Source organism: Eucyclogobius newberryi, unplaced genomic scaffold (assembly GCF_026437365.1).
Source record: "Eucyclogobius newberryi isolate DKJ021-1_F unplaced genomic scaffold, fEucNew1.0.hap1 SCAF_12, whole genome shotgun sequence".
In the NCBI taxonomy this organism is placed as follows: Eukaryota; Metazoa; Chordata; class Actinopteri; order Gobiiformes; family Gobiidae; genus Eucyclogobius; species Eucyclogobius newberryi.
Genome location: NW_027315746.1, coordinates 32,359,493 through 32,371,536, shown reverse-complemented (window position 1 = coordinate 32,371,536; position 12,044 = coordinate 32,359,493). Strand labels below are relative to the sequence as shown.

Below are 12,044 nucleotides of genomic sequence, written 5' to 3'. Positions count from 1 at the left end.
TACTACACACAGAACTTACTAGTTACACAAGTACTACACACAGAACTCACTAGTTACACAAGTACTACACAGAACTCACTAGTTAAACAAGTACTACACACAGAACTTACTAGTTACACAAGTACTACACACAGAACTCACTAGTTACACAAGTACTACACACAGAACTCACTAGTTACACAAGTACTACACACAGAACTCACTAGTTACACACGTACTACACACAGAACTCACTAGTTACACAAGTACTACACACAGAACTCACTAGTTACACAAGTACTACACACAAGTACTACACACAGAACTCACTAGTTACACAAGTACTACACACAGAACTCACTAGTTACACAAGTACTACACACAGAACTCACTAGTTACACACGTACTACACACAGAACTCACTAGTTACACAAGTACTACACAGAACTCACTAGTTACACAAGTACTACACACAAGTACTACACACAGAACTCACTAGTTACACAAGTACTACACACAGAACTCACTAGTTACACAAGTACTACACACAGAACTCACTAGTTACACACGTACTACACACAGAACTCACTAGTTACACAAGTACTACACACAGAACTCACTAGTTACACACGTACTACACACAGAACTTACTAGTTACACAAGTACTACACACAGAACTCACTAGTTAAACAAGTACTACACACAGAACTCACTAGTTACACAAGTACTACACACAGAACTTACTAGTTACACACGTACTACACAGAACTCACTAGTTACACACGTACTACACACAGAACTCACTAGTTAAACAAGTACTACACACAGAACTCACTAGTTACACAAGTACTACACACAGAACTCACTAGTTACACAAGTACTACACACAGAACTCACTAGTTAAACAAGTACTACACACAGAACTCACTAGTTACACACGTACTACACACAGAACTCACTAGTTACACAAGTACTACACACAGAACTCACTAGTTACACACGTACTACACACAAAACTCACTAGTTACACAAGTACTACACACAGAACTCACTAGTTAAACAAGTACTACACACAGAACTCACTAGTTACACACGTACTACACACAAAACTCACTAGTTACACAAGTACTACACACAGAACTCACTAGTTACACACGTACTACACACAGAACTCACTAGTTACACACGTACTACACACAGAACTCACTAGTTACACAAGTACTACACACAGAACTCACTAGTTACACAAGTACTACACACAGAACTCACTAGTTACACAAGTACTACACACAGAACTCACTAGTTACACACGTACTACACACAGAACTCACTAGTTACACACGTACTACACACAGAACTCACTAGTTACACACGTACTACACACAGAACTCACTAGTTACACACGTACTACACACAGAACTCACTAGTTACACACGTACTACACACAGAACTCACTAGTTACACACGTACTACACACAGAACTCACTAGACAACGACAACATGTACCATATTTGCCGGACTATAAGTTGCACCTTTTTTCATAGTTTTGGCCGGAGTGCGACTTATACTCCAGAGCGACTTATGTGACAATCAACATCCACACACAGACACACAGACACAGACACAGACACAGACACAGACACAGACACAGACACAGACACAGACACACAGACACACACACAGTAGAGTAAGTTAGACCTACGTGGGACACAGGAACCGAACTTCTCGGGGAACTCAGAGATGAGGTCATCGTTGATGCGGTCCTTCATGGGCCCCAGGATTATGACCGGACGGGTGTAGCTCACTACAAAGACAGACTAAGTGAGCCACTGACCACAGCACAGACATCTACCAAGATGCTTTTAGCTGAATGCAACAGTCATTCATTTAAAAAATATATATTTTAGGCTTGTAAGTATATTTTAAGAGCCAAATGTAAAAGAATGTATAGTATTGCTATTTAAGCAGTGTCTTTGTGTCAGAAATATTTGAACTGAATGTTGAATGAATGAAGAGTCTGGACCTTCTTGCTGGACGACTGGCTCGTAGGACAGCACGTACTCCTCCTGTCCACCTGGGGGAGACACAGCATAGGTCAGCACAGGACAGGGGACAGGGCAGGGACACACCAGGGGGGGAAGGGGGGACAGGCTCTGGACACACCGACAACTCTGCTTTTCAGATCTTTGGGTCCAAATGTTCAAACAGGTTCACATGAATGAGACACACTGACCGGAGTCTCCATTTGAGACTTTTCACACTAATGGAGGAACAGAGCTTCAAACGGACATTTTGTCCTAGTTTGTGGTTAACCTGGAATTACCAACCTGAAACAAAAACTGACACTTGCACTTTTCTAGCTCACACAAATGTGTTATTTTGATGTTTTTCTCATTCAAGTAAATGTGTAAATGTACATTTAATCACATAGTTTGTTGACATTATCCATCTCTTACAGTGATATTGATTAATTAACTTGTGTATTATTCATTAAAGTATCCATAATTGATTGTCAAAATTTTGCATGAAATCCAATAAAACTCATTGTTTTCATAAATATGCCAGTCATGGGTCAGAATCAACCCAGTAGCATTTTTACGATGTGCAAATGTAAAACCAAAAACATTTGATTTAAATCTCATCTACACTTAGGTCTGACACAATCTTTACTATTCAGATTTATCGTTAAATATATAATATATGGAACAATAGTTTGGGGCTCAATATTTATTGGCTGTACTTAATTTTTTTGACAGTGGGAAGTTTTTTTCTAGTCAAATCTAATTTGAAATGTAGATGGCTGAATAAGTACCATAATTTAGTTATTCAATAAATTGCAGCTCATGCTTGTTACTGTGTCAGTGCATGAAGTAGTTTATGCTGTTTCCTGTCGTCCTTCAAAATGTCTTATTGTCACAGACCTACACTGTCCCCTCACAGGTATTATTTATTACATACATTTTGTCTAATTTTCATTTTAAGAATCGTAAAATGAGTTGCTTAATCCTAACACTAACGTGATGGCGTGACAAAGTGGGTCAAATGCAGAGCTGTGGGTGTGGCCAGGGCGGAGCGGGAAACGAGATGGAACCGAGACTTACGCCAACTACTCTCACTATCACTGGCATTGGACGTCACATGTTCTGCAAGCAACAACAACAAAACAGGGTGAGCTTTAACCACACGGCGGGGATGGAACCAGCAACCTCCAACCTCCGGTCAAACCCACCCGAGCAGGGGCCAGACCAGAGGAGTCACATGTGCAGAGGTGGGCAATACTTTTACAGACGTTTTAGCACATTTGTGATGACAAAAATATGATTCCATTATTGTGATTGTCCTAAAAATCAAATGTAATTAAAAAGCCCCCTTGTGTGTTATATTTACTCTTTACCTTTACCAAAAGATTGCCTACTATTTTTGTTTTTTTTACCAGGTACAATGTTTTACCAGGTACAATGTTTTACCAGGTGGGTCAGTCTCATTTACTATGACGAACTGGCTCAGAAGCAGCAAGAGAACAACACAATCATCCAATCATCATTAATCATTTAAACTGTTGTAGGAAAAAGAAGAAATGTGTGTCAAAAACATGTGCATTGATGGTGTAAAACACTCCGGATTGAGTTTTGAATATAGAAAGGAACAAATGTTTAGTTAAGCGACATGAATAGAAATGTAGACGTGAATAACATATTCTATATTATATTCTTTTACCCCTCCCATGGTTCTGTCTGTGCATCATGTCTACCCACCTCTGCAACACACACATGTTTAAACACTACGCCAGAAAATTGCATTTTGGTTCAGATCGTGAATGAGGAAACACCAGCAGAGGGCGCCACAGGACAAATGGGCAGAAATGAGATGGGGAGGGGGAGGGAGAGGGGGAGGGGCTCCGGCTCCAACAAATGTCCACAAACAAAACTAAAGCCGTCCAAAAGGCCAAGACCCACATAATAATCAATAAAGTACTTTACTGAAGTGAATACTTTTTAGTCTTACTTAATGAAGTACAGAAACCTCAAATCTTCTTTCTACTGCACTACATGTTTGAACTGGATTCATTCATTCATTTTCTACCGCTTTTCCCCCGTTAGGGGTCGCGAGTGACTGGTGCCTATCCCAGTGACTTTGGGCCTTAGGCGGGTTACACCCTGGACAGTGGCCAACTCGTCGCAGGTCCAAACTGAACTGGATTGAAAAGTAAAAGTACGTTTTCTTATTGTTTTTCTGAAATGGGGGCTTTATGTTTTAAACAGGTTTACGGAGACGTCTCGCCTAAAAGTCCGTTCTGTGTGCAATACTTTTACTTTAGTAGATTATATGGGATACTTTTACTCAAGTAAAAGTACAGATAAAGGAACAAAACAATTACTCAAGTGAGAAAAAACATTCTTGGAACAATGGATGAAATGGACACAGTTCAACATGTTATTGCTGAGGTATTGGAAAGGTTATGAATTAATAAAAAATAAATAGTTGCTGCTTGGCCTAAGAAAATGTCTTACTCTTAGAACTTTATAGTTTACTTGAGTCGTTTGGTGCATGAGAGTCGACAGAACTGGCCAGTTTAGGCATAATGTGGCATAGTGTGTTGGTGGAGACTGGGGTGAGGCAGTGAGGGACAGAGGGACGGGAGACGACTTACTGTGTCCTTTGGAAAGAAGCTCGTCACACAGGTCCTGTGGTCAATGTGTGGACAAAACACATGGAGTTATATAGAGATAGAGAGAGAAAGGGGGAGAGAGAGAAAGGGGAAGGGGAGAGAGAGAGAGAGAGAGAGAGAGAGAGAGAAAGAGAGGAGGGGGAGAGACAGGAGGAGACAGAGGAGAGGGACGCTGGACACTCTCCCTTTCACCAATACATCAAATAAACTAAGTCCTGTTTCCTCTTGGCGTCCAGCACCCCTCTCTCCATGCCACCTCACTTCCTGCCGTTTCAGCCAAACCGCATGGACGTATTTGTGTGGGTCGGGGGCCCTTGGGTGCTACTTACGCTCCAGGTCGCTGCTCTCCAGCTCGCTCGCCTCTTTGCTCTTGTAGAAGGGGAACTTTCGGGTAAACGGGTTCTTTTTACGCTTGTCATTGACAGACTGCGGCGGGAGGAGTGATGGAGATGGACAAAGGAAGAAAAGACACATGTATGAACCTGGGACTGACCACTGGACTCCGACCCTCTCTCACAGGGCGAGACCAGGACACAACCAGGACACGACCAGGGCGAGACCAGGACACGACCAGGGCGAGACCAGGACACGACCAGGGCGAGACCAGGGCGAGACCAGGACACGACCAGGGCGAGACCAGGGCGAGACCAGGACACGACCAGGACACGACCAGGGCGAGACCAGGACGAGACCAGGACGAGACCAGGACACGACCAGGACACGACCAGGGCGCGAGACCAGGACACGACCAGGGCGCGAGACCAGGACACGACCAGGACACGACCAGGACACGACCAGGGCGAGACCAGGACACGACCAGGACACGACCAGGACACGACCAGGACACGACCAGGACACGACCAGGACACGACCAGGACACGACCAGGACACGACCAGGGCGAGACCAGGACACGACCAGGACGAGACCAGGACACGACCAGGACGAGACCAGGACACGACCAGGACACGACCAGGACACGACCAGGACGAGACCAGGACGAGACCAGGACACGACCAGGACGAGACCAGGACACGACCAGGACGCGACCAGGGCGAGACCAGGACGAGACCAGGACGAGACCAGGACGAGACCAGGACGAGACCAGGACGAGACCAGGACACGACCAGGACACGACCAGGACGAGACCAGGACGAGACCAGGACGAGACCAGGACACGACCAGGACACGACCAGGACGAGACCAGGACGCGACCAGGACGAGACCAGGACGAGACCAGGACACGACCAGGACACGACCAGGACACGACCAGGACACGACCAGGACACGACCAGGACACGACCAGGACGAGACCAGGACACGACCAGGACACGACCAGGACGAGACCAGGACACGACCAGGACGCGACCAGGGCACGACCAGGACGAGACCAGGACACGACCAGGACGAGACCAGGACACGACCAGGACGAGACCAGGACGAGACCAGGACACGACCAGGACGAGACCAGGACACGACCAGGACGCGACCAGGGCGAGACCAGGACGAGACCAGGACGAGACCAGGACACGACCAGGACACGACCAGGACGAGACCAGGACGAGACCAGGACGAGACCAGGACACGACCAGGACACGACCAGGACGAGACCAGGACGAGACCAGGACGAGACCAGGACACGACCAGGACACGACCAGGACACGACCAGGACACGACCAGGACACGACCAGGACACGACCAGGACGAGACCAGGACACGACCAGGACACGACCAGGACGAGACCAGGACGAGACCAGGACGCGACCAGGGCGAGACCAGGACGAGACCAGGACACGACCAGGACGAGACCAGGACACGACCAGGACGAGACCAGGACACGACCAGGACACGACCAGGACACGACCAGGACGAGACCAGGACGAGACCAGGACGAGACCAGGACGAGACCAGGACACGACCAGGACACGACCAGGACACGACCAGGACACGACCAGGACGAGACCAGGACACGACCAGGACACGACCAGGACGCGACCAGGACGCGACCAGGACGCGACCAGGACGCGACCAGGGCGAGACCAGGACGAGACCAGGACACGACCAGGACGAGACCAGGACGAGACCAGGACACGACCAGGACGAGACCAGGACGAGACCAGGACTAGACCAGGACACGACCAGGACTAGACCAGGACGAGACCAGGACGAGACCAGGACGAGACCAGGACACGACCAGGACGCGACCAGGGCACGACCAGGACGAGACCAGGACACGACCAGGACGAGACCAGGACACGACCAGGACACGACCAGGACACGACCAGGACGAGACCAGGACGAGACCAGGACACGACCAGGACGAGACCAGGACACGACCAGGACGCGACCAGGGCGAGACCAGGACGAGACCAGGACGAGACCAGGACGAGACCAGGACACGACCAGGACACGACCAGGACGAGACCAGGACGAGACCAGGACGAGACCAGGACACGACCAGGACACGACCAGGACACGACCAGGACACGACCAGGACGAGACCAGGACGAGACCAGGACGAGACCAGGACGAGACCAGGACACGACCAGGACACGACCAGGACACGACCAGGACGAGACCAGGACACGACCAGGACACGACCAGGACGAGACCAGGACGAGACCAGGACGCGACCAGGGCGAGACCAGGACGAGACCAGGACACGACCAGGACGAGACCAGGACACGACCAGGACACGACCAGGACACGACCAGGACGAGACCAGGACGAGACCAGGACGAGACCAGGACGAGACCAGGACACGACCAGGACACGACCAGGACACGACCAGGACACGACCAGGACACGACCAGGACACGACCAGGACGAGACCAGGACACGACCAGGACACGACCAGGACACGACCAGGACGAGACCAGGACACGACCAGGACGCGACCAGGGCGAGACCAGGACGAGACCAGGACACGACCAGGACGAGACCAGGACGAGACCAGGACACGACCAGGACGAGACCAGGACGAGACCAGGACTAGACCAGGACACGACCAGGACTAGACCAGGACGAGACCAGGACGAGACCAGGACGAGACCAGGACACGACCAGGACACGACCAGGACTAGACCAGGACACGACCAGGACACGACCAGGACGAGACCAGGACACGACCAGGACGAGACCAGGACGAGACCAGGACACGACCAGGACGAGACCAGGACGAGACCAGGACACGACCAGGACACGACCAGGACACGACCAGGACACGACCAGGACGAGACCAGGACACGACCAGGACACGACCAGGACACGACCAGGACACGACCAGGACACGACCAGGACACGACCAGGACACGACCAGGACGAGACCAGGACGAGACCAGGACACGACCAGGACACGACCAGGACACGACCAGGACACGACCAGGACACGACCAGGACGAGACCAGGACGAGACCAGGACGAGACCAGGACGAGACCTTCAAGTCTTCACCACTACTATTTTGGGCCAAAGCAGGAGCAAAGAAAGCGTGACCGCAGCATTAGTCTCACTCTGACCCTGACACACTCTGACCCTGACACACCCTGACACACCCTGACCCTGACACACCCTGACACACTCTGACCCTGACACACCCTGACAGACCCTGACAGACCCTGACAGACCCTGACACACCCTGAAGTCCAGGTGATGTCTCAGCTCTGATCTGATCACTGATTGGCTGCTGAACCCTGACTCCAGAGATAAATAAATAAGGTTCCAGAATCACTTCTTTCTGCTGAATGTTAAAAAAAAATATTTTCATGATTTTGTTGCTAAAATGTTTATCAATACTTAGTTTCGGCAATTAAAAAAAATGTATAGTAGAAAAAGATTCCATTGTGGTCATCTGGAAAAAACGATACGTTTCGACTCTCATCCAAGTGTCATTCTCAATCTGCGAATCAGGAGCAGGAGCTCAGATATTGATCCTACTCTGGGTAGAAAACATGTTATTGGTTTCAACAGAAACTAAACCTCTTTGTTTACTATCAGTCCTCTAATGGGCTCTCGGTCTCTTTCGTCTCTGACTCACACTTGCTTTCTTCACTGTGAAACTGATGACATCAGAATGCCCCGGGCGTCGACCTCTCCAGGGATTCAAAATTCCATTATAAACAACAGGAAGGTTAAATCTTAAGCCCCCATTCCTATTTAATGATGGTCTTTCTTTTTTAACAAATATTGCCTCTTTAACTCCTCTTACAAACCATCTCGTTTCCCTGTTTAGAATCTTCTCCTCACTGTCTTGGATAGAGTGGTTTGTGGCTTTAAGATGCAGATGCACAGCGCTCTGTGGTCCTGAACTCCAGTGTCTGACGTGCTGATAAAGCCTCTTGTGCAGAGAAGTCTCTCCAATGTAACGCTCTTTCTTCACTGCATTGGACAGAATAAACTACATTGCTCAGTTTTTGTGTCGGTATCTTTTGTCTCCAGATGATACAACGGCATCTTTTTCTATGGAACACTCCTGGACCAATGAGGGATTATTACACCCACATGTTTTAAAAATGTAATATAATGTAATATAATTGTACTTCCTGATAACTGTTCAAAACTCCTCTAAAGCCTGGTGACTGTCCCACACAAGACGCATTTAAATCATACGTTTATTTTGTATTTACAGCTGGTCACATGTTTGTGTTTACCCGACAATCACATGTTTGCTTTTACCGCCGGTCGCATGTTATTTCTGGTCACACGTTTACATTAACTCTTAATACTAATATTTAATACTTAAGTATACTATTAAGTCTTTTCTACACCTCACTGAGACCTACGATCCACAATTTTGAACCACATCTTAAGGTTTTATCACAGGAAGATAAGATCTGGAAGATAAACCCAAGATGGTGGTGTATTGGTTTGAATGGCTCATTGGCACATAACCACATTACTTTCCTGTTTATTCAAAAAAAATGCCTTGACGCTCCAGGGGAGATTTATTTCCGGGCTCAGACACTGCAGTACCAGGAACAGCCACAACTCCATCGTGCTCGCGGAAAGAGTGTCTTAAAGTAGATCCATTCTTTTACCGACAATCAGAAACTGTTTATCATAAAGGCCAAAATTGTGCAATCGACAACTGACTTGAGGAGGCCCCTGCTAAAGCTTCACTCTGAGGAGGCCCCTGCTAAAGCTTCACTCTGAGGAGGCCCCTGCTAAAGCTTCACTCTGAGGAGGCCCCTGCTAAAGCTTCACTCTGAGGAGGCCCCTGCTAAAACTTCACTCTGAGGAGGCCCCTGCTAAAGCTTCACTCTGAGGAGGCCCCTGTTAAAGCTTCACTCTGAGGAGGCCCCTGTTAAAGCTTCACTCTGAGGAGGCCCCTGTTAAAGCTTCACTCTGAGGAGGCCCCTGTTAAAGCTTCACTCTGAGGAGGCCCCTGTTAAAGCTTCACTCTGAGGAGGCCCCTGTTAAAGCTTCACTCTGAGGAGGCCCCTGTTAAAGCTTCACTCTGAGGAGGCCCCTGCTAAAGCTTCACTCTGAGGAGGCCCCTGTTAAAGCTTCACTCTGAGGAGGCCCCTGCTAAAGCTTCACTCTGAGGAGGCCCCTGCTAAAGCTTCACTCTGAGGAGGCCCCCCACTGGCTCAGATAAGAAGTTAATCTTGGTTAATCTTTTCTTCCAAACACATGCGTTTGAGGAGGAGGAGTTAATGAAGACAGCAGCAGACGCAGACTCAGAACATGCAGCAGTGTCAACATTCTAAATATAGAGTCCCTGGGTTCATTATCTTTTTAATGGACAGAATAATGTGACAACTACTGACTATTCTCCAACTCTGAGATCAGTTCATAATCGTATTCTCTAATGTGTTACTTTAGCAAAGCCTGAACTCACAACACTGACCAACCGAGAATGACATTATCGAGTGAGTGGCACATGCAGGGGGTGAGGGAGCAGAGGGTGAGAAGGGGGCGGGGTGAGGGAGCAGAGGGTGAGCAGGGGGCGGGGTGAGGGAGCAGAGGGTGAGCAGGGGGCGGGTTGAGGGAGCAGAGGGTGAGCAGGGTTGAGGGAGCAGAGGGTGAGCAGGGTTGAGGGAGCAGAGGGTGAGCAGGGGGTGAGGGAGCAGAGGGTGAGCAGGGAGCAGAGGGTGAGCAGGGGGTGAGGGAGCAGGGGGTGAGGGAGCAGAGGGTGAGCAGGGGGCGGGGTGAGGGAGCAGAGGGTGAGCAGGGGGCGGGGTGAGGGAGCAGAGGGTGAGCAGGGTTGAGGGAGCAGAGGGTGAGCAGGGTTGAGGGAGCAGAGGGTGAGCAGGGGGTGAGGGAGCAGAGGGTGAGCAGGGGGTGAGGGAGCAGAGGGTGAGCAGGGAGCAGAGGGTGAGCAGGGGGTGAGGGAGCAGGGGGTGAGGGAGCAGAGGGTGAGCAGGGAGCAGAGGGTGAGCAGAGGGTGAGCAGGGGGTGAGGGAGCAGAGGGTGAGCAGGGGGTGAGGGAGCAGAGGGTGAGCAGGGAGCAGATATCAATGTCAAGCGTCAGAACACATTTGAGGGGCTGAACTAAAATGGCCGCCTCTTGACTGGCGCGGTGATGCTGCTGCTTCAAGTGCATGTGCAGAATCATTAAGTACAACTCACAGGTAACTTCACCTTAAAAAGGGCTGTAACCTGTGATTTATTTGATGTAAAAGTTACATTTGTTTTGGCGCGGTACAGATATTGTAAAAGCTCTTGGGGTGAAAATGAAACCGCTTTGTGCAGTCTGCATCTGATTATAGAAGTTTTAGTCTCTAGCAGGATGTGCTAGATGTGCTATGTGTTAGCATGCTAATGATTGTCAGCTTTACTCTCATTAGGAAAGTCAGCAATACATGTGGACGAGAAGAAAACGATTCAGTTGCAGTCATCTTTTTGAAAAAACGACGTCTTTTTGAAAAAACTACGTTTCGACTCATCCAAGAGTCATTCTCAATCTGCGAATCAAAACCGGGAACTCAAATATTGATCCTACTCTGGGTAGACCCTGCCCACCGGGCGGGACCTCCTGATGAAAAAGTGTTATTGGTTTCACCAGAAACTAAACTTCTTTGTTTTCCCATTAAAGGACTGATAGAAAACAAAGAGGTTTAGTTTCTGGTTAAACCAATTACCGGTGTGCAGGGCCTACCCAGAGTAGGATAAATATCCCAGTTCCCGGAATCTTTTTCTACAATGGAACACTCCTGGAGGAATGAGGATCACACCCACACGTGGACCAGGTGTGGAGCACCTTACAATCCGCTACATTGACCTGAGCTCGGGAGTTAAGTCAGAGCCAGAGCAGAGAGAATAATGCTTTTATGAGTGATTGAATCATTGTTGGGGGTTTACACAGAACCTGCGGCTAATAGTGATGTATATATTAAGTGAAATGTGATGAGGGGAAACTCAAACATCAACTAACCCACGTCATTTCTGCAGCGACAGCA

The 12,044-nt window shown here is 48.9% G+C and overlaps 1 protein-coding gene across 1 annotated transcript in view; it reads right to left on the bottom strand.

Annotated features, from left to right (window-relative positions):
• dlg1b (discs large MAGUK scaffold protein 1b) overlaps positions 1 to 12,044 on the bottom strand; it is a 103,564-nt gene that overhangs the window by 9,736 nt on the left and 81,784 nt on the right. Inside the window, 4 exon segments of the mRNA XM_072441920.1 lie at positions 1,682 to 1,783; positions 2,003 to 2,053; positions 3,081 to 3,122; positions 4,978 to 5,074. Coding sequence (XP_072298021.1) covers positions 1,682 to 1,783; positions 2,003 to 2,053; positions 3,081 to 3,122; positions 4,978 to 5,074 — 292 coding nt within the window.